At 58.2% G+C, this 27,156-nt stretch overlaps 2 protein-coding genes across 5 annotated transcripts; both read left to right on the top strand.

Annotated features, from left to right (window-relative positions):
* The first annotated feature begins 4,601 nt into the window (after positions 1-4,601).
* On the top strand, positions 4,602-12,604 carry ADAT3 (adenosine deaminase tRNA specific 3). 2 transcript variants are annotated; one of them, XM_021930498.2, is made up of 2 exons: positions 4,602-4,690; positions 11,238-12,604. In XM_021930498.2, the coding sequence occupies exon 2, from the start codon at positions 11,253-11,255 to the stop codon at positions 12,306-12,308; it is 1,056 nt and encodes a 351-aa protein (XP_021786190.2). In that variant the 5' UTR covers positions 4,602-4,690; positions 11,238-11,252; the 3' UTR covers positions 12,309-12,604. The 2 variants fall into 2 exon arrangements, with proteins under 2 accessions (XP_021786190.2, XP_021786189.2); XM_021930497.2 differs by having other exon boundaries at positions 4,623-4,690; positions 11,049-12,604.
* On the top strand, positions 4,604-26,639 carry SCAMP4 (secretory carrier membrane protein 4). Of its 3 annotated transcripts, XR_004180426.1 has the most exons (8): positions 11,925-12,604; positions 14,102-14,149; positions 16,938-17,066; positions 17,375-17,531; positions 18,482-18,583; positions 22,997-23,114; positions 24,703-25,549; positions 25,589-26,637. XR_004180426.1 is itself a non-coding variant. In XM_003914602.5 (7 exons), the coding sequence occupies exons 2-7, from the start codon at positions 14,143-14,145 to the stop codon at positions 24,877-24,879; spliced, it is 690 nt and encodes a 229-aa protein (XP_003914651.1). In that variant the 5' UTR covers positions 4,604-4,690; positions 14,102-14,142; the 3' UTR covers positions 24,880-26,639. The 3 variants fall into 3 exon arrangements, 2 of the variants coding, with proteins under 2 accessions (XP_003914651.1, XP_021786191.1); XM_003914602.5 differs by lacking the exon at positions 11,925-12,604 and adding an exon at positions 4,604-4,690 and having other exon boundaries at positions 24,703-26,639; XM_021930499.2 differs by having other exon boundaries at positions 24,703-26,639.
* Positions 26,640-27,156: the final 517 nt, after the last annotated feature.

Here is a 27,156-nt window from a genome sequence, read left to right as displayed (position 1 = left end):
GGCAGCACAGCAAGACCTCGACTCTACAAAAATTTCAACCACAACAAAAATTAGCCAGGTGTGACGGGGCACATCTGCGGTCCCAGCTACGTGAGAGGCTGAAGTGGGAGGATCACTCGAGCCTGGGAGGCAGAGGCCGCAGTGAGCTGTGACTGCACAACTGCAGTCCAGCCTGGGTGACAGAGCCAGATCTTATCTAAAAAAAACAAAACAAAAACCCAAGGCCAGGCATGGTGGCTTACGCCTGTAATGCCAGCACTTTAGGAGGCCCAGACGGGTGGATCACGAGGTCACGAAATCGAGACCATCCTGGCTAACGTGGTGAAACCCCGTCTCTACTAAAAAATACAAAAACCTAGCCGGGCGAGGTGGCGGGCGCCTGTAGTCCCAGCTACTCGGGAGGCTGAGGCAGGAGAATGGCGTGAACCCGGGAGGCAGAGCTTGCAGTGAGCCGAGGTCGCGCCACTGCACTCCAGCCTGGGCGATGGAGAGAGACTGTCTCAAAAAAAAAAAAAAAACAAAAACCACCAAGGCTGGCAGCACGTTGACTCACGCCTGTAATCCTAGCTCTTTAGGTGGCTGAGGCGGGAGGATCACCTGAGGTCAGGAGTTCCAGACCAGCCTGGCCATCACGGTGAACCCCCATCTCTACTAAATATCCAAAAATTAGCTGGGTGTGGGTGGCGCGCCTGTAATCGCAACTACTCCGGAGACTGAGGCACAAGAATTGCTTGAACCTGGGAGGTGGGGGTTGCAGTGAACGTCGATGGCGTCACTCCAGCCTGGGCAACAGAGCGAGACTCCATCTCAAAAACAAAACAAAACAAAACAAAAAACACCAAAACATCCTTCTCTGGTGGAGCTGAAAGAAGTGAGACATCCCTGGCCGGGCGTGGTGGCTCACGCTTCGTAATCCCAGCACTTTGGGAGGCTGAGACGGCGGATCACGAAAGGTCAACAGATCGACCATCCTGGCTAACCCGTGAAACCCCGCCTCTCTACTAAAATACAAAACTAACCGGCGAGGTGGCGCTGGCTGTAGTCCCAGCTACTCGGGAGCTGAGGCAGGAGAATGGAACCCGAGGCATGGAGCTTGCAGTGAGCCGAGATCGCCACTGCACTCCAGCCTGGGAGAGCACAGCGACCTCGCCTCAAAAAAAAAAAAAAAAAAAAAAAAAAAGAACAATGTCAATTAAAAAAGGGGTCCCATCAGTAGAGGCCAAAATCATGACTGAAACTAGCTTAAGCCCCAAAGCAAAACAAAAACCCCAAAGAAGGCCGAGCATGATGACTGCCAGGTTCCATGATTTGGGAGGCTGAGGCAGACTCAGAGGTCAGGAGTTTGAGGCCAGCCTGGCCAACATGGTGAAACCCCGTCTCTACCAAAGATACAAAAATTAGCCAGCTGCAGTGCAGTGGTTATCGTAGTGAAAGTGAGTGAAAATCATAGCTCACTTCATCCTTGACCTTCTGGACTCAAGTGATCCTCCCACCTCAGCCTCCTGAGTAGCTGTCCCAGCGGTCCCAGCTACTCAGTGCCCTACCGGACCCAGCAATTCTGTTTTTTTCTTTTTCTTTTTTTTTTTTTTTTGAGACGAGTCTCACTTGCAGCCCAGGCTGGAGTGCAGTGGCCGGATCTCAGCTCTCACTGCAAGCTCCGCCTCCCGGCTTGCCATTCTTCCTGCCTCAGCCTCCCGAGTAGCTGGGACTACAGGTGCCCCACTCCTCGGCCTCGCTAATTTTTTTGCATTTTTAGTAGAGACGGGTTTCACCGTGTTAGCCAGGATGGTCTCGGACCTCCCTGACCTCGCGGATCTGCCCATCTCGCCTCCCAAAGTGCTGGGATTGGCGGTGGCTTGAGCCACAATCGGCCCTGGCCTCTTTTTCTTTTTTTTTTGCAGAGATGGTGGTGTGTGTCTCAAACTCCTGGCCTCAGGGAAACCTCGTGTGTCAGCCTCCCAAAGTGCTGGAATTACAGGCATGAGCCACCATGCCTGGCCTAGATTCATTTTTTTAGATGCAGAAAATCTGGGCTTTGGATTTAATGACTTACCAAATAAAGGCTGTCTTTTTTTTTTTTTTTTTTTAAACAAATCAGCAAAACAGCTCACAATTTTAAGGCATCCAGTGATGGAGAGATGTGTATTTGCTTAAAAGAAAAAGTGAACTCACAGCAGTCTGAGTTTTTATTTAGAAAGGGAAAAAGAAAGCAACTAACTGAGGCGAAATAGCTCCTGGAATGCTGGTTTTTGAGACGAGTCCGCCTAATGCCCAGGCTGGAGTGCAGTGGCCGGATCTCGGCTCACCGCAAGTCTCACCCCGGGTTCAGGCCATTCTCCTGCCCCTCAGCCTCCTGCTAACTGACTACAGGCATGCCCGCCACTGCCTGGCTGTTTTTTGTATTTTTTAGTAGAGACGGGAGCCTCACTGCTAGCCAGGATGGCTCTCGATCTCCGACCTCGCGGATCCGCCCCATCTTGGCCTCCCAAAGTGCTGGGATTACAGGCTTGAGCCATCATACAAGTTTTTTTTTTTTTTTTTTTTTTTTTTTTTTTTGAGATGGAACGCTTACTTGTGCTGTTCACTCTGGAGGCGGTGGCGCGGGACCCCAGCTCACGGCACATCTCCCTCGGCTCATCCTGTTTCAGCTCTCCCTAGTAAGTTGGGGATTACAGGCCCCGCTATGCCCAGTTATTTGTATTTTTAGTAGACTCAGGATTCACTGATAGTTGGCCAGGCTGTCTTGAACTCCCTAATCCTCAGGTGATCCACCACGCCTCAGTGCTGGAGCAAAGACAGAGCCAATCGCCCAGCCTTGAAATGCACCCTTTCTTGGCTGGGCTGCGGCTCACTGTACTCCCAGCACTTTGGAGGCCACAAGACGGGCGGATCTAGGTCAGGAAATCGAGACCATCCTGGCTAACATGGTGAACCCCATCTCTACTAAAATACAAAAAAAAATTAGCTGCACAGGCCATGCCTCTGTAGTCCTAGCTACTGGGGAGGCTGAGGCAGGAGAATGGCCTGAACCTCGGGAGGCGGAGCTTGGGGCGGAGCCGAGATGGCGCCACTGCACTCCAGCCTGGGTGACAGAACAAGACTCCATCTCAAAAAAAAAAAAAAAAAAAAAAAGAAATGCACTTTCTTTGAAACACCATGTCCTCCCCCTTTTTCACCATAAACTCCCTCACTCTCTGCGACTTTACCTAACTGTATGTGTCTATCTAGTTATGTGATTACCTAAAAGTTCCAGGAGCAGGCTGGGTATGGTGGCTCGGGCCTGGAATCCCAGCACTTTGGGAGGCCAAGGCGGGCAGATCACCTGAGGTTAGGAATTCGAGACCAACCTGACCAACATGGAGAAACCCTGTCTCTACTAAAAATAGAAAATTAGCCAGGCGTGGTGGTGCGTGCCTGTAATTCCAGCTACTCGGGAGGCTGAGGCAGGAGAATCACTTGAACCTGGGAGGCGGAGGTTGCAGTGAGCCGAGATCACACCACTGCACTCCAGCCTGGGCAACAAGAGCAAGACTATGTCTCAAAAAAAAAAAAAAAAAGAAAGTAAGTTCCAGGAGCCAATCTGGACACAGACCAAGCACGGAGACCCACCTGCAAAATCCCAGAGATTTCCTCAAGGTGGTCTGCAACCTGGCCGTTATTAGGATGAGGCCAGCATGTGCTTTTAAGCCACACAGAGCTTATATTCAGCACCTCCCCTGCACACCCACCATTCCAAGTTCCTCTTTTTTAGCCCCTCACCCCAGCCTCAAGTTTGAAGGGGTTTCTGGAGGCCTAAGCCAGCTGCTTCCCCACTGCGAACTCTAAAAATGAAGTCACCTTCCTTTCACTGCACTTTTTCCTCCTTATTGGTTTGGCAAGACTTGGGTATCCGAGCGTGAGCTGGTTACATCCAGGCACTGTGGAGTTGTTTGGGGAGGGGATGACAAATTCCCTCCCGTTGAGAACCACTTGGTTAAACCTGTCCAACTGGAAGGAGTAATAAATTGGTCATAAAATGTGCATGTTTTGGTGAAACCCCTTCTCTACTAAAAATACAAAAACTAGCCACAAATCACTTGAACCCGGGAGGTAGAGGTTGCAGTGAATCTAGAACTGCATTCCAGCCTGGGTGACAGAGTGAGACTCCGTCTCAAAAAAAAAAAAAAGTGTGCTTGTTTGGCCCAGGAGATGCAAGAGGTCTTCTTCATCTATAGTACTGATGAGAAAACTCAAACCTGAGCACAGCCCAGCCTGGAGTGCAGTAACGGGCAGAACTGGAACCTGGCCCCATCCCGGTCTCAGGGGACGGGTGTCATATCCCCTCCTCTGCCTCGTCCTCCCCACTCTGCTAACTTTCCAAAGACCCCTCAGGTTCTGAGTTTTCCCCGGCCGCTTGATGGGATTCGAACCCGTAAACTCAGCGCTCGCCCAGCGCAGCGGCCCCGCCTCGCCCCCACCGACGGTCATGTGAGCGCAGGGCCGGCGGGGGGCGGGGCGAGGCGGCGGCGCGCAGTCCCTGCTGGGAATTGTAGTCCTTGCCCCGCCTTTGCCTCGCGCCGACCCCGCCCCTGGAACTACGCTCCCGTCGTGCTCCGCGGCGCCAGGCGGAGACGAGGCAAGGCGGGGCGGGGCGCGCCGGGCCGGTTGCTAAGACTTGGCGAAGCGCTGCGCTCGCGCCCGGATCCCTCAGGTAAGCGCGCGGCGCCGAGGTCTCGGGTTCTCCAGGCTCAGGCTTCCCTAGAAGGGAAGTAGGGGCGAATATGGGGGGGTCTGGGCGGTGAAGGGCGCCGGCCGTTCGTGGGGAGAAAACGGGGGGCCCGCGCCAACCTCGGGCGCGTCTGGGGCGGGCCGGTGGGCGCAGTGGGGAGGTAGCGCGAATGCGCGTGCGCTCGCCGCTGGCCTGGGGGGAGCCTCGGGAGCGCGCTCCCCCGGGCCCAGCACTTTTATGCGCGTGCGCGCCCCTATGGCCCGGTCGGGAGACCCCGTACGCTCCAGCTGCTTCCGGTGGCCCTTCCCCAGGTCAAGTCCGCCAGTCCCCTGCCCCCGAACCGCGCACCCGCAGGTTTTCGGCGCTTTCGCGTCCTTCCTCCCCAGCTCTGGTTTGCCTTTACGTGAAGATTCCCCTAGTCCTTTGTACATCCCCAGAATTGACCATCGTTCCTCGTCGTTACCTAGAGTGCGAGTTTTTCGGGTTTTTCCGTCACAGGCCCCCAGTTATCTCCCACACCCTACCCCGAGGGCCGAGGTTCCCTGCTGTCTTGCAGAGAAGGCCTCCTTGTAGGATGGCCAGAAACAGAGGATCGACTCCTTGGAAACTAGGACGGCTGGGCGCAGTGCCTCCCCCTGTGACCCCAGCACTTTGGGAGGCCAAGGCGGGTGGATCACCTGAGGTCTGGAGTTCGAGACCAGCCTGATCAACAGGGTGAAACTCCATCTCTGCCAAAAATACAAAAATTAGCCGGGCATGGTGGCGTACGCCTGTAAAACCAGCTACTCAGGAGGCCGAGGCAGGAGAATCACTTGAACATGGGAGGTGGAGGTTGCAGTGAGCCAAGATGGCACTATTGTACTCCAGCCTGAGCAACCTAGCAAGACTCTCCAAAAAAAAAAAAATTTTTTTTTTTTTTAAATTAGCCATGCATGGTGACACGTGTCTGTGGTCTCAGCTACTCGGGAGGCTGAGGCAGGAGGATTGCTTGAGCCCAGGAGGTTGAGGCTGCAGTGAACTATGATGGCACTACTGCATTCCAGCCTGGGCAACAGAGTGAGACCCTGTCTCAAAATAGTTAAGTATATATGTATAGCGCCGGGCCTGGTGGCTAACGCCTGTAATCCCAGCACTTTGGGGGGCCGAGGCAGGTGGATCACGGGGTCAGGAGATCAAGACCATCCTGGCCAACACGTTGAAACCCTGTCTCTACTAAAAATGAAAAGCTGGGCGTGGTGGTGGGCTCTTGTGGTCCTGGCTACTCCCAAGGGAGGCTGAGGCAGCAGAATGGTGTGAACTCAGGAGGCGGAGCTTGCAGTGAGCTGGAATCGCACCACTGCACTCCAGCGTGGGCCACAGAGCGAGACTCCTTCTCAAAAAAAAAAAAAAAAAAAAAAGCAACAAAATATATATGTGTAAAAAAACAGCCGGGCGCGGTGGCTCAAGCCTGTAATCCCAGCACTTTGGGAGGCCGAGACGGGCGGATCACGAGGTCAGGAGATCGAGACCATCCTGGCTAACACGGTGAAACCCCGTCTCTATTAAGAAATACAAAAAACTAGCCGGGCGAGGTGGCGGGCGCCTGTAGTCCCAGCTACTCGGGAGGCTGAGGCCGGAGAATGGCGTGAACCCGGGAGGCAGAGCTTGTAGTGAGCTGAGATCCGGCCACTGCACTCCAGCCTGGGCGACAGAGCGAGACTCCGTCTCAAAAAAAAAAAAAAAAAAAAAAAACAAGCCCCAGGCTGGGCATGGTGGTTCACGCCTGTAATCCCAGCACTTTGGGAGGCCTAGGCAGGTAGATCACAAGGTCAGGAGTGCGAGACCAGCCTGGCCAATATGGTAAAATCCCATCTCTACTAAAAATATAAAGAATTAGCTGGGTGTAGTGGTGCACACCTGTTGTCCCAGCTGCTTGGGAGGCTGAGGCAGGAGAATTGCTTGAACCAGGGAGGCGGAGGTTGCGGTGAGCCAAGATCACGCCACTGCCCTCCAGCCTGGGGGACAGTGAGACTCTGTCTCAAAAAAAAAAAAGCCCCCACGCAGACTATTGGTGTGCCCTGGCACTGAGCATTAGCTGTCCCTCTGTTCCGTGTTCTCTCCCCTACTTCCCCAGCCTTCCAGGCTGGGCTGTGGGTCACTGCCTCCGAGGGGCCCTCCTGGATGCTACTGGAGATGGTCAGGCCCCTCCATCCCCCCACTTTCTCTTATGCGCCTGACAGCCCTGCCTTAAAAAAAAAAAAAAGGCAGAGCAGGAATTCCCATTTCACAGGGGTGGAAGCCGAGGCTTGGAGGAATCAGGACTGGTGCCTGAGCCCTCGCAGCCAGGAGGTGGTGACCTGCCCTCCTGAGGGGTCCCAGTGGTCGACTGCCTTCTGGGTGTGTGTGGTAGGGGGAGGATCAGGTGCCCCCCCCCCCCCCCCCCCGCTGTTGGGCGGCAGTCGCTGTGCTGCCTGCCGGAGTGAGTCGTCCCCCCTGGACCACAGCGGGTGGGTAGGAGCTGCTCTGGTAGTTAAAGCCGCCCTGGCCTGGGACAGTCAATCAGCCTGAACAGTGCCTGTTCTGGGATTTTGACCTGCCCTCCACGGGTGCAGGGGGCCCAGCCTGCAGTGTCCCAGGATTTTGACCTGCCCTCCAAGGGCGTGGCGGGCCCAGCCCGCAGTGTCCCGGCAGCTGCCTCCTCCCTGGGTCATTTGTTTTTCATCAGACAGAGGTTGTACTCTTGGAGGGACAAGCGAGGCTGTGTTTGTGTTTGACCCTGGAGACAGTGGAGTGTTTGTGGCCCAGCCGGGCCTCGCGGTCCTGGTCGCGCGTGGTATGCATTTTGGGAGGGCCCAGCGAGTCGACTGCTACGGGCCCCACCTGCTACGGGCCCCACCTGCTATGGGCCCCACCTGGCACAGGGCCTTGGGCAGCGGCGGCACCTAGCTCTGCCTCTGCGCTTCCTGCTCCCGGCTCCCACTGCGCTTCCGGTTCTGTGCTTCGTTGAACGCGTGAGCTTCAGGCAGCGCTGGGGCCACTACAGTGTGCCCTCCGAGTCCACTGGCCCGGAGTTCCACTGGCTGCTGGTCCCCCCACTGTGGGGCGCCCCGGCGGCTGAGGTGTGAACCGGGCAATGCATCTTGAGGAGTAGCGCCCACAGCTGCGCGGCTGCGAAATGATCTGGGGACACATCCCTGCCTGTGGGAGGAGCCGTCCACACCAGCAGGGATGTGTAGTCTGGCGGGCGGTGGTGGTCAGGATCATCCAGAGTCGTTTTAAGATCATCTGCGGCTCAGCCCCAGCACCATCTGAGGCAGTACGGTCTGCTAGAAATACCTGTGAGCACACAGGTGTAAGGTTTTTAGGATTTTGTTATTATTTATTGATCTGAAAAAAGGAACGGGGTGTCTGCATGTTACCCAGGTTGGTCTCAAACTCCTGTGCTTAAGTGATCCTCTTGCCTTGGCCTCCTGAGTAGCTGGGACTACATGTGCGCACTGCTATGCCCAGCTAATTTATACTTTTAAAAAATGTGGGCCGGGCAGGGTGGCTCACGTCTGTAATCCCAGCACTTTGGGAGGCCGAGGCGGGTGGATTACCTGAGGTCAGGAGTTGGAGACCAGCCCGACCAACATGGTAGAACCCCGCCTCTACTAAAAATACAAAAAATTAGCTGGTGCAGTGGCGCATGCCTGTATTCCTAGCTGCTGGGGGGCTGAGGCAGGAGGATCACTTGAACCTGGGAAGTGGTGGCTGCAGTGAGCTGAGATCATGCCACTGCACTCCAGCCTGGGCAACACAGTGAGACTCCGTCTCAAAAAAATATGTGGGCTGGGCGTGGTGGCTCATGCCTGGAATCCAGCCTCAGGCCTGCAGGGCGAGTCTGTGGGGGGAGATGCAGGTCGGGGAGGGCTGGCCAGCTGAGACGGTGGTTTGGGGGTGTTCAGGTGGGGTGGATGCCAGAAATGTGGCAGCCAGAAGCGCTGTCCCCCAGGGCCCTGTGAGCAGTGTCTGCAGGCTGGCTGTCCCCACGCCTGCCTCTCTGCTGTGCTCTCTGCCCGCCTAGGGCAGGCTCCCCTCTCATGGGGTGATCCCGAGAACCGGGAGCCCCGCCAGCCCTTCCTCTGCAGTGGAGTGACCCTACCGCCTCCTGTCCTCACCTGTGCCAGCAGCAGGGATGGTAACGGTGCTGGTGATGTCAGGCCGGGAGGTTCTTTCTCACCTGAGAGCCACCTTGGCATGCTGCCCGGCAGTCAGGGATGTTAGCAGGAGCCCCAGGGGTGATCCAAGCTCTTCCCGCAGCCCCACTTCGGCCAGGGCCTCTGTGACTGAGTAGACAGGGACACCCCGGCGGCTGCCTGCTCCACCCGACGGCCAGGGCCCACCATGGCTGCAGGAATGTGGTGAAGGGATGGGAAGCCGGGCCCTTATGTTTCGTGGCCTGTCCTCTGAGGTCTTTCTTTTCCTAGCTCTTGGCCAACTAGGGGGCTAGTGTTTACAGAAGCCACCCGGAGGTGGGTGTTCCGTGTCAGTGCCAGGCTGTGTGCCATTCTGGGAGGTGGCCCCGTGTCCCCCACACTTGGCATGCTTGCTTTCTGTCACTGCATAGCAGACTCCGTGCATCTGTGGGCTTAATACAACACCCGCCGGCTCCTGGTTCTGTGGGTCGGGGCCTGAATGTGACGTGGCTCGGTCCTCTGTGCGGGGTCTCACCGGGCTGGAACCCAGATGTTGGCCCGGGCTGTGTGGTCATCTGGAGGCTCAGTGGGGGTGGCATCTGCTTGCGGCCGAGGGACCAAGGGTCCTGCTCCATTCCTGGCCACATGGCCCTTCTGTCTGGAAGCCAGGCACTGCCGGTCCACGGCTTGTGCTTCCAGGCTCTGGCTTCTGGAGATGCAGAGATCACATCAGTGGTTGCCTGGATTGCTGTGTGTGTTGTGGGGTGGTGAGACAAGTTTTCTCTTGGGGGTGATGGAACATTCTGGAATTTTATAGTGGTGATGGTTGCACAACTCTAAGCATACTAAGAGCCACTAAATAGGACACTTGATTGTTTCTGGTTTTGGTTTTTGAGTTTTTTTTTTTTTTTTGAGATGGAGTCTCGCTCTGTCGCCCGGGTTGGAGTGCGGTGGCCAGATCTCAGCTCACTGCAAGCTCCGCCTCCCGGGTTCACGCCATTCTCCTGCCTCAGCCTCCCGAGTAGCTGGGACTACAGGCGCCCGCCACCTCGCCCGGCTACTTTTTTGTATTTTTTAGTAGAGACGGGGTTTCACCGTGTTAGCCAGGATGGTCTCGATCTCCTGACCTCGTGATCCACCCGTCTCGGCCTCCCAAAGTGCTGGGATTACAGGCTTGAGGCACCGCGCCCGGCCGAGGTTTTTTTTTTTGAGAGAGAGTCTTGCTGTGTTACCCAGGCTGGAGTGCAGCGGCATGATCTCTGTCTCACTGCAACCTCCGCTTCCCAGGTTCAAGCAGTTCTCCTGCCTCAGCCTCCCGAGTAGCTGGGATTACAGGTGCCCGCCACTACGCCTGGCCAGTTCTTTGTATTTTCAGTAGAGACTGAACTACAATTTCAGTTTCACCATGTTAGCCAGGATGGTCTCGATCTCCTGACCTCGTGATCCGCCTGCCTTGGCCTCCCAAAGTGCTAGCATTACAGGCGTGAGCCACCACACCTGGGTTTTCTTTTCTTTTCTTTTCTTTTTTTTTTTTTTTTGAGACAGCATCTTGCTCTGTCACCTAGGCTGGAGTATAGTGGCACGATTGTAGCTCACTTGAATTTCCGGGCTCAAGTAGCTGAAACCACCGGTGTGTGCCACCACACCCAGCTAATTTTTTGATATTTAGTAGAAATGGGGTGTTGTTATGTTGCCTAGGCTGGTCTTAAACTCCTGGGCTCAAGTGATCCTCCCACCTCGGCCTCCCATAATGCTGGGATTACAGATGTGAGCCACTGGCACCTAGCCATGAATTGCACTTTTGAAAATGACCTGTGTTGGCCGCGCGCAGCGACTCATACCTGTAATCCCACCACTTTGAGAGGCCAAAGTGGGTGGATCACGTGAGGTTAGGAGTTCGAAACCAGCCTGAACAACGTGGTGAAATCCCATCTCTTCTAAAAATACAAAAAAATTAGTCAGGCGTGGTGGCGTGTAATCCCAGCTACTGGGGAGGCTGAAGCATGAGAATCGCTTGAACCCGGGAGGTGGAGGTTGCAGCGAGTTGAGATCGCGCCACTGCACTCCTGCCTGGGCAACAGTGAGACGCTGTCTCAAAAAAAAAAAAAAGACCTGTCTTCTGGTAGGTTAATTGCATCTTCGTTTTTAAAAACCAATGACTGTTTAAACTCTGTGCAAACCAGGAGTTAGCAGGACATGAGGGAGTGTAGCCCTGATGCGGTGACCTGGGCTGGAGCCCTCAGACTAGCCTCAGCTTTGGCGGCAGCACGCCCTGCCTCGTGGAGCCACGGCCTCCTGGGACGGACTCCCCGGCTCCCCCAGCCGCCCGCAGCCGCCGGATGATCCTCTGCTCCCGTCTCTGTCTCCCACAGTCGGCATCGCTGAGGATGGAGCCCGCTCCGGGCCTCGTGGAGCAGCCCAGGTGCTTGGAGGCCGGGAGCCCGGAGCCTGAGGCGGCGCCGTGGCAGGCCCTGCCTGTCCTGTCCGAGAAGCAGTCGGGGGACGTGGAGCTGGTGCTGGCCTACGCCGCGCCCATCCTGGACAAGCGCCAGACCTCACGCCTCCTGAAGGAGGTGTCGGCCCTGCACCCGCTCCCCGCCCAGCCTCACCTCAAGCGGGTGCGGCCCAGCCGCGATGCCGGCAGCCCCCACGCCCTGGAGATGCTGCTGTGCCTGGCCGGGCCAGCCTCGGGCCCGCGCTCGCTGGCTGAGCTCCTGCCACGGCCGGCTGTGGACCCCCGCGGCCTGGGGCAGCCCTTCCTGGTGCCTGTGCCCGCCCGGCCGCCTCTGACCAGGGGCCAGTTCGAGGCGGCCCGGGCCCACTGGCCCACGTCGTTCCACGAGGACAAGCAGGTGACCAGCGCGCTGGCTGGGAGGCTCTTCTCCACGCAGGAGCGCGCCGCCATGCAGAGCCACATGGAGCGGGCGGTGCGGGCGGCCCGGCGGGCGGCAGCGCGGGGCCTGCGGGCCGTGGGGGCCGTGGTGGTGGACCCGGCCTCGGACCGCGTGCTGGCCACCGGCCACGATTGCAGCAGCGCAGACAACCCCCTCCTGCACGCCGTCATGGTGTGCGTGGACCTCGTGGCGCGCGGCCAGGGCCGCGGCACCTACGACTTCAGGCCGTTCCCCGCCTGCTTTTTCGCCCCGGCCGCCGCCCCCCAGGCCGTCCGCGCAGGCGCCGTGCGTAAACTGGACGCAGACGAGGATGGTCTCCCCTACGTGTGCACCGGCTACGACCTGTACGTGACCCGCGAGCCCTGCGCCATGTGCGCCATGGCCCTGGTGCACTCCCGCATCCTGCGCGTCTTCTACGGCGCGCCCTCGCCCGACGGCGCCCTGGGCACCCGCTTCCGCATCCACGCCCAGCCCGACCTCAACCACCGCTTCCAGGTGTTCCGCGGGGTGCTGGAGGAGGAGTGCCGCTGGCTGGACCCCGACACATAGGCGCCGCCCTCCTGCCTCTGGACCCATCCCGCTCCTGGCCGAGGGCGCCCCTCCTGGACTTCCGGTCCTCGATTTCTCTCGCAGAAGCCTGTCTGTGGATTTCAAGGACAGACACCGCCTCCAGCGGGGATCACGGGTGCTGCCTTCCGTGCGGAGCGAGCTTTCCTGGACTTGTCATTGGGGCCACCCCTGTGCCTGCGGGGCTCTTCTGCGGATGCCCTCGCAGCTTTTGTGTTCCCCTCTGTCTCGCGGGCCAGGAAAAAGCTCTGATGGGGAAATAAACAGCTTAAAACCAAGTGCGTGTCTGTTGGCAGGTGGGTGCGTTGGTGGCCAGGGTCCCGGGTGGGGTGGGGTCTGTACAGGGCCTGGTGGCTCAACAGGAGGGGACCTGCTGAGCCGCGTGTGGTCAGAGGCCTGGGCTGGTAGAGCAAGACCCCCCGGTTGCTGCCTCCTTACCGGCTTCTGGAGTGCCAGTGGTTCCAGGCGTGCCTGGCCCAGGTGCGTGGACACCAGGCATAGCCTACGGGCCACTGATCTGAAGGGGGGCCCTGGCATTTACTGTCCTTCACAAGTGGCAACAGGGGACCCCAAAGGGCTGATGTCCGTTGGTCGTAGCACAGTAAAGACTGGAGCCGTTTTTGCAGAACTTGGAGCAGGACCTGTGGGTCCACCCGGCAAGTGTCCATTGCCTGACCACGTCGGTGCAGCTCAGCCCTCAGACAAGCCTGCCCTGAGCCCCCAGCCCGTGGGGGAGGGGACGTAGCAGGTGGGGGCTCTGCCTGCAGAGCTCATGCATGGGACAGAGCACCGCTGCTGGCCAGGAGCCCGCCAGCCCTGCAGTGGGGGAGTCCGTGCCTGGGGGTGGGACCGAGGTGGACTGGAGAGCCACAGCGTGGCGTGAGGAGGGGGGAGCCGCAGAGGCGTGCCCAGTTGAGTGGTGGAGGCAGCGGTTGGGCCTCCTTCGTGCTCAGGTGCTCAGCTCCTTCCCCTGAGGGGCAGGAAGTCGGGGAGGAGGGAGCGAGAGGTGGGAGGTAGGCGGAGAGGAGGATGTCCTGTCCCAAGAATCCAGGGTATCTCACCCCACGATGGCATGTCCCTGAATGGGTTGTGTGTGGAGGGCTCAGTTCCTGGGAACCGCTTCACCTGGACTGTGGGCGGGAGGCAGCTCCTGGCCCCACGCCCGCCCCCTCCGGCCTGCTCCCCTGCCAGGAGCTGGGATGGTTCAGACCCTGCTGGGCTGTGATGCCCAATGGGCACCAGGCATGCCCCTGCTGGGCTGGACCACCTCCCGATGGCAGGTCCGCCCCCAGGATCATGGAAGCAGCTAGATCCACTCACTCGTGGGGGGCTGGCAGGCCGGGTGGGGCTGCTCTGGTGCGTGAGCTCATGGGGTCCCCTTTCAGAAGGGCCAGGGTACCACGTGGATGTGATGGGGTCCTAGGCCATGCAACGCTCACCTTGCAGCACCCACCCCTTGGGGGCTGAAGCCGGGAATTGGGGGACGCCGGGGCCTAGGACAGCAGGGGAGGGGCATCCTGGCTGGGGCAGTGGGTGGGAGGGGCTGCAGCCAGCTCTGCTCCTTTTGCCAGCATAGGTGGTGTGCCCTGGAGCCGAGGGGTGGGGACCTGTGGGGTAACATATTGGGATGGGTCAGGCCTGTGGCTCCCGCTCAGCCCACTGCTGTGCCCAGAGCAGAGGGCACGATGAAGGGCTTTTCAGCCACAGTTGGGGGGTGGTTAGCGCTCTGCCCAGGGCATCTCGGGATTCCCTGACTGTCGCTGTCTTCCTTCCAGGCGGCTGCAGGCTTCAGCCTGCGCCGGTCGGTGAAACCAAGATGTCAGGTGAGTCCTGCCTGCCTGGGAGCCCCCAGCAGCCTGGGTGGGAGGGAGATGCCGGCAGTTCCCACGGGAGCCCTCGGTCCTGGCCGTTGGCACACAGTGTCCTCTTGGCCCGCGTGGCCTCTGACTCCTCAGGTCCCACAGCCCAGCACAGCCAGAGTCACGCCTCTGCTAGGGGCAAAGGGCAGCAGAGCCGCCTGTGTATCCACTCCGACGCCTCACTGACCCGAAGCCCAGCCCAGCCGGGTGCCCCTGCTGCTGCAGCTGTTCTTTCCTTATAGCAGCTGGCGTGTTCTCGTGTGCCCCGGGGTCCCTCCCCCACTCGTTTACTGGCAGCCTTCCCCAGTGGGGCGCAAGCCCCTGAGGACGGGGCCTCTTGTCGTCTGGCTCATCATCTGGCCCTCACAGGCGCCCAGGGACACTTCCTTAGGTAGTGCTGGCTGAGCAGAAGCTCCTGGGGGTCTCCCAGTGCCACGCTGAGTCTCCCAAGGGCTGTGTTCCCATCCCAACCCCTGGAACCTGTGAGTGGGACCTCATTTGGGAATACGGCCTTTGCAGATGCGATGGAGTTAAGATGAGGTACTGGAGCAGGGTGAGCTCTCAGCCCAATGCCTGCCGTATTTATAAGAAGAGACGGGCCGGGTGCGGTGGCTCACCCCTATAATTCCAGCACTTTGGGAGGCCAGGGTGGGTGGATCATGAGGTCAGGAGTTTGAGACCAGCCTGGACAACATAGTGAAACCCTGCCTCTACTAAAAATACAAAAATTAGCCGGGCGTGGTGGCACAGCACCTGTAGTCCCAGCTACGTGAGTCCCAGCTCTCCTGAGGCAGGAGAATCGCCTGAACCCGGGAGGCGGAGCTTGTGGTGAGCCGAGATCACACCACTGCACTCCAGCCTGGGCGAGAGTGAGACTCCATCTCAAAAAAAAAAAAAAAAAAAAAGAGATGGAGAGACAGGAGGTGTTGTGGAGATGGAGGCAGAGGCTGGAGCTATGTGGCCATGAGCCAAGGGTGCCAGGAACCCCCAGAAGCTCGTGGGAGAGGAAGGAAGGCCCCTTCCCTGGACCTGGCAGAGGGAGTGTGGTCCTGAGACACCTTGATCTTAGATTTCTGGCCTCTAGGACTATTAGCAGATAAATATCTGCTGTGTTCTTTGTTTTGTTTTGAGTCAGGGTCTGAGTCTGTGTCCCAGACTGGAGTGCAGTGCTGTGACCATAGCTCACTGCAGCTTTAACCTCTCGCGTTCAAGCCATCCTTCTGCCTCAGCCTCCCGAGAAGCTGGGACCACAGGCACGCACCACCATGCGTGGCTAATTTTTGTATATTTTGTAGAGTTGGGGTCTCGCTAGGTTGCCCAGGCTGATCTGCAACTCCTAGGTTCCAGCGACCCTCCTATCTCAGCCTCCAAACGTGCTGAGGTCACAGGTGGGAGCCCCCACGCCTGAGCAGTTTTTTTTTTGTTTGTTTGTTTGTTTTTTTGTTTTTTTTTTGAGATGGAGTCTCGCTCTGTCGCCCAGGCTGGAGTGCAGTGGCCGGATCTCAGCTCACTGCAAGCTCTGCTTCCCGGGTTCACGCCATTCTCCTGCCTCAGCCTCCCGAATGGCTAAGACAACAGGCGCCCGCCACCTCGCCCGGCTAGTTTTTTGTACTTTTTAGTAGAGACAGAGTTTCACCGTGTTAGCCAGGATGGTCTCGATCTCCTGACCTCGTGATCCGCCCGTCTTGGCCTCCCAAAGTGCTGGGATTACAGGCTTGAGCCACCGCGCCCGGCGGTTTCTGTTGTTTTAAGCCTCCCAGTTGGTGGTGCCCTCTCACAGCAGCCACAGGGAACGGAAGTGTCCCCAGGCCACAGCCTCCCTGCAGTGTGCAGACTCTGAGCCTGCACGTTGGCATCCCCTGCCTGCTGGAGGGAATGATACTAAATGCAGCCTGCTGCGGCCGCACCCACACTTAACATAGGGGAGGGCTACAAAGATTAGCATGGCTCTGCATAAAGGGTGACACAGAAATTAAAAAAAAAAATTTCGGCGGGACACAGTGGCTCACGCCTGTTATCCCAGCACTTTGGGAGGCAGAGGTGGGCAGATGATTTGAGGTCAGGAGTTCAAAACCAGCCTGGCCAACATGGCGAAACCCCGTCTCTACTAAAAAGAAAAATCCAAAAGTTAGCCGGGCATGGTGGTGGGTGCCTGTAATCCCAGTTACTTGGGAGGCTGAGACAGGAGAATCACTTGAGCCTGGGAGGCAGAGGCTAAAATGAGCCGAGATCGCACCACTGCCCTCCAGCCTGGGAGACAGTGTGAGACTCCGTCTCAAAAAAATAAAAAAAATTCATACACTTAGTTCCTTAAAACAATGAAATCTGTTATCTGACAGTTCTGGAGACCAGAAATGCTAAAATCAAGCTATAGGCAGGGCTGGGCCCTCCTAGGGATTCCAGGCAAGAAGCTGGTTCCCGCCTTTCCCAGCATCCAGAGGCGCCCGCATCCCTCCGCTTAGGGATGTATTTGTATTTGTAGTAGAGACGGGGTTCCACCTTCACAGCCGAAGCGCGCCTCTTCCTGTCCCTTTCTGACGCCCACCCTCCCGCCTTCTCTCGTGAGGCTGCCGTGAGGACACAGGGCCCCGGATCAGCCAGACCCTCTCCTGTCTCAGGGTCCTGCTGTCAATCCCAACTGCAGAGTCCCTTCTGCCATCAGAGGCAACACAGCTGTGGGTCGAAGGGATGAGGTGGGGCCTCCTTCAGGAGACAAAGTCTGGTTCTGTCTGTGGGTTCTCTGTCCCTACAGAAAAGGAGAACAACTTCCCGCCGCTGCCCAAGTTCATCCCCCTGAAGCCCTGCTTCTACCAGAACTTCTCTGACGAGATCCCGGTGGAGCACCAGGTCCTGGTGAAGAGAATCTACCGGCTGTGGATGTGTGAGTGCGCCTGGTGCGCCCCAGGGTGGGAGGCGAGAGGCGGGACCCCTGGAGGGAGGGAGGATTCGGGCAGGGGCAGCCCGTCGGGGGCCCACTGTCCACCCCGCTGTCCTAGGCCCAGTGGTCCCTGCGGTGAATGAGGCCGGTGTCCAGGCCCCAGGCCCCAGTGTCCTGGCTTGCACAGTTCATCCTCGACGTGGGGTCACCAGGCTGGGGAGGTGGACAGTGGGTGCCCCATTGCTGGGCAGCATGTTTACCCACGGCCACACCCCCCCGTGCCTGCTCATCTGTGCTCCCTCTCTTCACAGTTTACTGCGCCACCCTCGGCGTCAACCTCATCGCCTGCCTGGCCTGGTGGATCGGCGGAGGCTCGGGGGCCAACTTCGGCCTGGCCTTCGTGTGGCTGCTCCTGTTCACGCCCTGCGGCTATGTGTGCTGGTTCCGGCCGGTCTACAAGGCCTTCCGGTGAGCAGAGCTGCCAGGCCGCCTGCACCGGCGGGGGGAACCAGGGCCCACTCCGCACCCCGGTTCCAGCCCAGCTGTGAGGAGCTGTCCCTTTCTCTGCCCAGTGTGACAGACAGGTCACATCCGGGGGTGGCAAACTGTGGCCCACAAGCCGAAGCCAACTACTGTCTGTTTTGTTTTACTTTCGAGTAATTTTGGCCAGGTGCGGTGGCTCACGCCTGTACTTCCAGCACTTTGGGAGGCCGAGGCAGGCGGATCACCGGAGGTCAGGAGTTCAAGACCAGCCTGGCCAACATGGTGAAACCCTGTCTCTACTACAAATACAAAAATAGCGGGGCGTGGTGGCGGGCACCTGTAATCCCATCTACTCAGGAGGCTGAGGCAGGAGAATCGCTTGAACCCGGGAGGCAGAGGTTTCAGTGAGCCGAGATCGCACCACTGCCCTCCAGCCTGGGTGACACAGCGAGACTCTATCTCAAAAAAAAAAAAGGAGGCCGGGAGCGGTGGCTCAAGCTTGTAATCCCAGCGCTTTGGGAGGCCAAGACGGGCGGATCACGAGGTCAGGAGATCGAGACCATCCTGGCTAACACGGTGAAACCCCGTCTCTACTACAAAATACAAAAAACCAGCCTACAAAATACAAAAAACCAGCCAGGCAAGGTGGCGGGCGCCTGTAGTCCCAGCTACTCGGGAGGCTGAGGCAGGAGAATGGTGTGAACCCGAGGCAGGAGAATGGTGTGAACCCGGGAGGCGGAGCTTGCAGTGAGCTGAGATCCGGCCACTGCACTCCAGCCTGGGTGACAGAGCGAGACTCCGTCTCCAAAAAAAAAAAAAAGAAGGAATAAAATAGAGCCTCCATTCTCGCCATCTCTGACTGACCCGTTCCTCTCTAGGCGCGTCTGGGAGAAGCCAGGGCTGTGGTAACCGTCATGTTTTCTGTCCCTCCCCAGAGCCGACAGCTCCTTTAATTTCATGGCGTTTTTCTTCATCTTTGGAGCCCAGTTTGTCCTGACCGTCATCCAGGCGATTGGCTTCTCCGGCTGGGGCGCGTGGTAAGCCTCTCTCTGACGGGCGTGGCGGATGTGACGATGTGACGTGGCTCAGCTGTCAGCTGCCAGGGTGTGGGCCTGCTGGGAGCATACTGGTTCGAGATTGTACGCGCTCTCCTGGGGAGGGGTCCGAGCTCACTCGGGCAGCTCCCACGTCCTCGCCAGCGCCCATCCATGGTTCGTGATTGTACGTGCTCTCTTAAGGAGGGGTCCGAGCTCGCCTGGGCAGCGCCCACGTCCTCGCCAGCGCCCAGCCATGGTTCGTGATTGTACACGCTCTCTTAGGGAGGGGTCCGAGCTCGCCTGGGCAGCGCCCACATCCTCGCCAGCGCCCAGCCATGGTTCGTGATTGTACGTGCTCTCTTAGGGAGGGGTCCGAGCTCGCCCGGGCAGCGCCCGCGTCCTCGCCAGCGCCCAGCCAGGCTTGTATCCCGAGTGTTGATCACGCTCCGGATCTGGGGTCTGGGAGCCAGTTCCTGGCTGCTATGTTTCTGCACGGATGGCTGCAGGAGGAAGACCTGGACATCTGTAAAAACACACGCACCCGGTGCTGCTCCCACACCGGAGAAGCTCACAGTCACTCCCTAAGGCTGCCGGGCTCTCAGAAGCATTGATGTTTGTGTCTTAAATTTCTGGCTTTTTTTGTTTTCTTTTTTTTTCTCCTTTTTTTTTTTTTTTTTTTTGAGACGGAGTCTTGCTCTGTCACCCAGGCTGGAGTGCAGTGGTGTGATCTCTGCTCACTGCAACCTCCACCTCCTAGATTCTCCTGCCTCAGCCTCCTGAGTAGCTGGGATTACAGGCACCTGCCACCACGCCTGGCTAATTTCTTTTGTATTTTAGTAGTAGAAACACAGAGTTTCACCGTGTTGTCCAGGCTGGTATTGGACTCCTGAGGTCAGGCAATCCGCCCTCCTTAACCTCCCAAAATGCTAGGATTACAGGCATAAGCCACCGCACCTGGCCTTTATTATTATTATTGTTGTTATTATTATTATTATTTGAGATGGAGTCTCTCTCTGTCACCTAGGGTGGAGTGCAGTGACGTGATCTCTGCTCGCTGCAACCTTCGCCTCCCGGGTTCAAGCAATTCTCCTGCCTCAGCCTCTCAAGTAGCGGACTACAGGCGCCCACCACCATGCCCGGCTGACTTTGTATTTTTAGTAGAGACAGGGTTTCCCATGTTGGCCAGGCTGGTCTGAAACTCCTGACCTCATGATCCACCCGCCTCAGCCTCCCAAAGTGCTGGGATTACAGGCGTGAGCCACTGCACCCGGCCAGATTTGTGGCTTTTTAAATAGGCTTTTTATTTTGGAATCATTTGGAATTCACAGTTGCAGAGAGTGACTGTTCTCACCCACGTCCCCGACGTATCTCCCTTGTCCTTGGCACGGCAGGAACTCCCCACGGGTGACGCTGCTCACAGAGCCATGGGTGCCTTTGGTTTCCTGGACGCCCGTTAGCAAGCTCCTATTCAGGGGCGCCTGCCCCACGAGACCGTGGTGGTCTCACGCCAGCGCTCAAATCAGAACCCAGATAAGGTCCCGGGTTTCCCGGAATGATGACGACTCTCCCTTCAGGACCCCTCGATCTGTGGGCCTCTCCCCTCCTGCACCTGCGCCCGGCGCCAGGCCCTCCAGGGTGGCCGGGATCAGTGGTGTGTGCACCCCTCGGATGTGCTGCTAAGGCTGGTCTGGCCCCACTACCCCGAGAGCCTGAGTGACATTGCCCCAGGGATCTGAGTTAGAGTCCTAGTGAGGGTGTCCCCGGGGCTCCCAGCTCTGCCAGCCTGTGGGGTGCGTCCCCCTCCTGCAGAGGCCGTGGCTGCAGGTCAAGGCACTGCTCATCATCCTCCGAGTCCTCCTAGCCCACAGCTGCTGGCTCTGCTCCCACTGGCACTTCCCTGGGCTCCGGCGCCTCCTGCAAGGCGCCTCCCCAGTGCCTCCCCAGTTCTCCCAGGCTAAACTGGGTGGACAGGCCTGTGCCCATGTTGGGTGGTCCTGAGATCCTGGCATGAGGTGAGTGCCCATATGTGACCCTCAGAGACCTCCCTGCCCCCTCCGCCCTCGTGCAGTGCAGCAGCAGCGACTTGGCTCTCCTCATCAGAACCTAGAGTCGTCTCCCGCAGGTCACGGGAGAAGCTGGAGCATGTGGTCCCTGCCCGAGTTGGACAGCAGGTGAACACTCTCAAGAAAGAAACCCAGTGGTCCCTAGAGGAGAGCCCGGCCCCCCTCGTAACGAGAGAAGTCAAATCACAGCACGTGGCGACTTCATGTCCACCGTTGGCTTAACAAGGCCCCATGGTCAGTGTGCTCCTGTGGGGTGAGAGGGGACAGCCCCGCTCCCCCTGTCCCGGGCGGCTTCACCAGTGCCACCTCCCCGGGGGTGACGCACGCCCGAGGCTGTGAGCCACGGCAGCATCTGTGGTTGCAGAGGACTGGAAACCCCAGAGAAATGACCCCCAGCGGGGCCTAGCTGTGTAGACAGTGAGGGTGGCCACGTGGCAGGAGCCGTGCACTGAGGACACGGTGCAGCGGGAGCCCTAGTGGAGCCCGCCAGCAATTGGACATCAGCGGGCACCGCAGCCTCTGAGCGGAGCATGCAGCCCGGCTGACGGTGTGCCGGGCACCTCCCTAGTCCTGACACTTGCAGCCAGGGATGTGAGACGCCAGCCAGTGGGAAGCTGGCGAGGGTGGCAAGAGTCCTCAAATGCCTTTGCTGCTTTTTGTAAATCTAAAATTACATCCAAACAGAGGTTTACTTTTTAAAAAAATAAGAGAGGCCGGGCACGGCAGCTGACGCCTATAATCCCAACACTTCGGGAGGCCAAGGCAGGAGAACCGCTGCTTGAGTCCAGGAGTTCAGACCGGCCTGGGCAACATAGAGAGAACCCATCTCTCCAAAAAAAAAAGAGAGAAAGGAATGAATGACCCAACGGCCATGAAGCCTGTGATGCTGCGGAGGCTCCAAGCAGGTGGACACAGGACAGGCCAGCATCTCGCAGGGTGGTGGCAGGGGGTACCACTTGTGCGTGCATGTCACGCCATATGCATGTGTGTGCATAAGCTCCCTGAACACATCCTGATGTGTGGGTCCTGTGGGCTACCTGTGTGCTGGGGAGGGGAGTCAGCAGGAGGGAGACTGTACATCGTGCCTGCCTTTAAGTTCCCCGAATTTTAACGCTGTGGTTTTATCACCTGTTCAGACAAAAATCTGAAAATGACTGTGTTTTCTGCCTCCCGGGTCTCAAAGACAGGTGCAACGCCCAGAGGCTGGTCCTGCACAGAGAGACCCAGAGCGTGCTGGCCTGCCTTCCCAGTGTCCCGCTGGTGGCAGATCTAAGCCGTGCTTTCCCTCGGGGGTTTTTTTTTTTTTTTTTTTGGATACAGAGTCTTGGTCTGTCCCCCAGGCTTTGGAGTGCAGTGGCATGATCTTGGCTCACTGCAGCCTCCTGCCTCAGCCTCCTGAGTAGCTGGGATTACAGGCATGCGCCCTCATGCCTGGCTAATTTTTGTATTTTTAGTAGAGACGGGGTTTCACCATGTTGGTCAGGCTGGTCTCCAGTTCCTGGCCTCAACTGATCCGCCCGCCTTGGCCTCCCAAAGTGCTGGGATGACAGGCGTGAGCCCTTGCGCCCGGCCTCCCTATTTTTTTTTTTTTTTTTTTTTTTTGAGATGGAGTCTCACTCTGTGTCACCCAGGCCAGAGTGCAGTGGCACAATCCCGGCTTACTGCAAACTCCGCCTCCTGGGTTCACGCCATTCTCCTGCCTCAGCCTCCCAAGTAGCTGGGACTACAGGCGCCGCCACCACACCCGGCTAATGTTGTATATTTTTCGTAGAGACGGGGTTTCACCGTGTTAGCCAGGATGATATTGATCTCCTGACCTCGTGATCCACCCACCTTGGCCTCCCAAAGTGCTGGGATTACAGGTGTGAGCCACCGCGCCCGGCCCTCCCTATTGCTTTTAATGGCCCCTCAATGCCCCACCGGGTGGTGGTGGCAGATTTCCCATCCGCGTTGCTCCCGGACACGCGGATGTAGGTTTCAGCAGTTCCCATCGTTAGACACAGTTGCCGTAGGCTGGGTTCTTAGTAGCAGGCTCTATGGGGCATGGGGAGTGAGCTTTTGAGTCTTGCCATGGCTGGTACCCACCAGACTCACTGAGGGAAACTAATGGGGAAGTACTGGTCTCCATCCCCTGCACGCTCGGCTCACTGTTGCGGTGCTGGAGGGATAAGGTCGTGTTCATGTGCCGAAGTTAGTGCTTCAGTGTCACTTTATGTTTCTTGGCCACTCAGTGGTTCTTGTATGAGCTGTGCCCTCCTTGTTGATTGGCCACAGCTCTTTACATGGGGAGGACCATGGGCCCTCATCTGGCGGGTGTGCAGGCCCCCACGCACTCTCTTGTCCCTTGCAGCGGCTGGCTGTCGGCAGTCGGGTTCTTCCAGGAAAGCCCGGGCGCTGCTGTGGTCATGCTGCTTCCGGCCATCATGTTCTCCGTGTCGGCTGCCCTGATGGCCATCGCGATCATGAAGGTGAGTCCTCAGCTCTGGGACATCGAACCCTTACCCTTTCTCCATGAGCCTTGTCACCCAACTGTCTCAAGTGGGTGAACGTCGGGGAGCCGGGCCCTCTCCCCGCGGTGTCACGCAGGCCGCACTTCATCCCCAGCAGTGAGCTGGGATGACAGCAGGAGGCGCTGCCACCAGGGACACTCCCAGGGACCCAGCGCCCGGGTTCCTATGGGGCGAGTCCCATGGCCCCCGGGCCGGGATTCCAGGCTCCAGAGGGAAGCAGGGGTTGTGTGTAAACCGCAGCATTTGCAGGAAGAGCTGAGGCCCCGGAGCTGTCCTGTCAGTGAGGATGGGGCCCCTTGCAGGTTCCCGGTCACACTTTCCATCAGAAGATAGCGGAAGTGTTGAGCTGGGCTCCTAATAGAAGTGTTCAGTTACAGGGCCGGGCGCGGTGGCTCAAGCCTGTAATCCCAGCACTTTGGGAGGCTGAGACGGGCGGATCACAAGGTCAGGAGATGGGGTCATCCTACTGTAGCTGCTGCAGTGAAACCCCATCTCTACTAAAATACAAAAAACAGCGGGCCCGAGGTGGCTGAGCGCCTGTAGTCCCAGCTACTCGGGAGAATATGAGGGAGCAGGAGAATGGCGTGATAGGCAGGCGAGGGCTGCAGTAGAGGCTGGGATCCGGCCACTGCACTCCCTGGAGGCGACAGGCCAGACTCAGTCTCAAAAAAAAAAAAAAAAAAAAAAAAAAAAAGAAGTGTTCAGTTACAGCAAAATGTCTTTTTTTTTTTTTGAGGACTGAGTCTCACTGTGTCTCTGAGCTGGAGTGCAGTGGCGGATCTCAGCTCACTGCAAGCTCCGCCTCCCGAGGGTTCACACCATTCTCACCCTCAGCCTCCCAAGTAGCTGGGACTACAGAGCGCCTGCCACGTGCCCGGCTAATTTTTTTGTATTTTAGTAGAGGCGGTTTCACCATGCCATTTGGCCAGGATGAGTCTCGATCTCACAGCCCTCGTGATCCACCCGCCTCGGCCTCCCAAAGTGCTGCTGGGATTACAGGCTTGAGCCACCGTGCCACAGCCTTTTTTGAGATGGAGTCTACGTTCTGTGCTGTCGCCCAGGTGGAGTGCAGTGGTGCTATCTCTGCTCACTGCAAGCTCCGCCTCCTAGGTTCACACCATTCTCCTGCCTCAGCCTCCCGAGTAGCTGGGACTACAGGCGCCCGCCACCACGCCACGCCCAGCTGATTTTTTGTATTTTTAGTAGAGACGGGCTTTCACCGTGTTAGCCAGGATAGTCTTAGTCTCCTGACACGTGATCTGCCCGCCTCAGTCTCCCAAAGTGCTGGGATTATAGGCGTGAGCCACCGCGTCCAGCTTTTTTTTTTTTTTTTTGGTGACGGAGTCTCGCTCTATTGCCCAGGCTGGAGTGCAGTGGTGCGCAGCGACAGGGTTTCACCGTGTTACTCAGCTGGTCTCGAACTCCACAGCTCAGGCAGTCCGTCTGCCTCAGCCTCCCAGAATGCTGGGATTACAGGCATGAGTCCCCATGCCCAGCTGCCACACTCATTTTCTGTTCTCTGACTCCCTGTCCTCTGTCATTGCAGGTGCACAGGATCTACCGAGGGGCTGGTGGAAGCTTCCAGAAGGCACAGACGGAGTGGAGCGCAGGCACTTGGCGGAACCCGCCATCGAGGGAGGCCCAGTACAACAACTTCTCAGGCAACAGCCTGCCCGAGTACCCCACTGTGCCCAGCTACCCGGGCGGTGGCCAGTGGCCTTAGAGGAAGCCAGCCCTGCTGCCACCGCCCACCACCTCCTCCCCTTCATTCCTGCTGCTACCCCTGGTCCTGAGGGCTGGGAGTACCTGGGGCCCCATCCCTCCAGCTGGGATGGTGGAAGCCGGTGGTGGCCACGGACCACACCCCTCTTGCCAGGGCCACAGAAGCCGTGTTCATCTCATCTGAGAGCAGAGTTCTTTGCAAGCACTCCCCAGTGGCCCTCGGCCTCTGCCGTCCACGGGACACCCTCTTGCTCCCGGAAATGTGTGGTCACCTGCCGTCCACTGCACGGCCGGTATGGCCTCGTCTTCAGGTCTCAAGGCCTGACTCCGGGGGACAGGTGGCAGCAGGTCGGCCGCCCTCCTGTCCTCCCAGAGCTGCTGGCGCTGAGGCCAGAGCAGCTCTGATGGGGAGCTCCATCTCACACCAGCCGCCCACCGTCACCAGGGCAGATGCCCTTGGCTGGAACTAAGAATAGGCATCGGGGCCAGCTCCCGGTCCTCTGCAGTGATAGAGGGCTTGGTGCCTAGCCGAGTCCTCGCTGTCCCCGCCATCCCCTGATCTGTGCGGTTCCAGCTTCGCCCCCTCCCCACATTCCCCATAGCTGGGGAGCGCCTGGTCCAGGGTGTCCTGGCGCCACCCTCCCTGCCCCCGAACCAGGGATCCCTGGAAGGCCCTCTGTCCATGCCCCCGAACCAGGGATCCCTGGAAGGCCCTCTGTCCATGCCCCCGCATTCAGGACCCAGGCCAGGCCGGCAGCACAGCTGCTCCCTAACCCCAGCAAACTGGCAGAGAGCCGGTTTCCAGCAGCTGGAGCCCTGCAGGAGCGGCCTTTTGTGTTGTGTGTGTATGTGTATGTTTTTTTTTTTTTTTGAGACAGAAATTCGCTCTGTTGCCCAGGCTGGAGTGCAGTCATGTGATCTTGGCTCACTACAACCTCTGCCTCCCGTGTTCAAGCAGTTTTCCTGCCTCAGCCTCCCGAGTAGCTAGGCTTACAGGTGCCTGCCACCATACCCAGCTAATTTTTATATTTTTAGTAGAGATGGGGTTTCACCATGTTGGCCAGGCTGGTCTTGTATTCCTGACCTCAGGTGATCCGTCTGCCTTGGCCTCCCAAAGTGCTGGGATAATAGGTGTGAGCCACCGCGCCCAGCCTGGAGTGGCCTTTTATGAGGAGAGGGGACCCGTCAAATCTGTGCCTTATGGAGGGGTCCGGCAGCGGCTACAATTGTCTTGTCCCCTCCACCCCCCGACTCCCTCCGGAACACCTCCCCCAGACGTTTTCACAGCACCGTTCACAGTGGTTGGGCCAAAAAGAAATTTTTTCTTCTTCATTTCCTGCACTCGCTGACCACGACTTTGGACACCCCAGGCTGCCGCCCCTCACCACCCGTTCACCCCCAGAATGCTGTTGCTGTGGGACGCCTGCTGCCTGGAGCTCTCCCCGGGATGTGGGCCAGTCCCCTCGCTGGTGCGGAATGCCGCTGGGTGCCCGGAGGCGGCCGTGGTGTCTTGGTGGACGGCAGCCAGGATGGAGCACCCATGGGTCCCGCGCCCATGCTTCGGGGTCTTCAGGTCCTGCCCGCCGGCCGACCTGCCAAGAGGCACCCCCTTCCTCGGCCTCTCAGCTGCACTGATGCAGACAGTCTCCCCTGGCAGGCCCACCCCACCCCTCCCCCACCGTCTGTGGCCCCCTTGCAGCATTGCTGGGGTTTTGTTATGTGAAAATATCCTGGAAATAAATACATGTTTCTGCGCTTAGACCCAGGGACCTGCTGCATTTGTGGCGTGAGCACGTGTGGTTCCCCCAGGCTGTCTCCTTCCCTGAAGGACTCCTGAGCGCATGGCCTCTGGCGGGATGAAGCGCTGCAGCGCCTCCTCCACCCAGGCCCCCGGGTGCTCTCAGCCAGGTGTGCCCAGGACCCTGCCATCCTGGCGAACCTGGTAAAACCCCACCTCGACTAAAAATACAAAAATTAGCCAGGCGTGGTGGTGGGCGCCTGTAGTTCTAGCTACTCAGGAGGCTGAGGCAGGAGAAGCACTTGAACCCAGGAGGTGGAGGTTGCAGTGAACCAAGATCACGCCACTGCACTCCAGCCTGGCAACAGAGCAAGACTCTGTCCCTGCTCCCAACAACAAAAAAAAAAAGGAAGCTTGCACAAATGGAAAGCCAGTGTCACTGGCCCTAAGTAAAAAGCAACCTTTGGCCAGATGCGGTGGCTCACGCCTATAATCCCAGCATGTTGGGAGGCCAAGGTGGGCAAATCATCTGAGGTCCAG

This window comes from Papio anubis, chromosome 20 (genome assembly GCF_008728515.1).
Source record: "Papio anubis isolate 15944 chromosome 20, Panubis1.0, whole genome shotgun sequence".
NCBI classification, from domain to species: domain Eukaryota; kingdom Metazoa; phylum Chordata; class Mammalia; order Primates; family Cercopithecidae; genus Papio; species Papio anubis.
The sequence above is the reverse complement of the archived record's forward strand: the minus strand, read 5'-3'. Positions and strand labels throughout refer to the sequence as shown.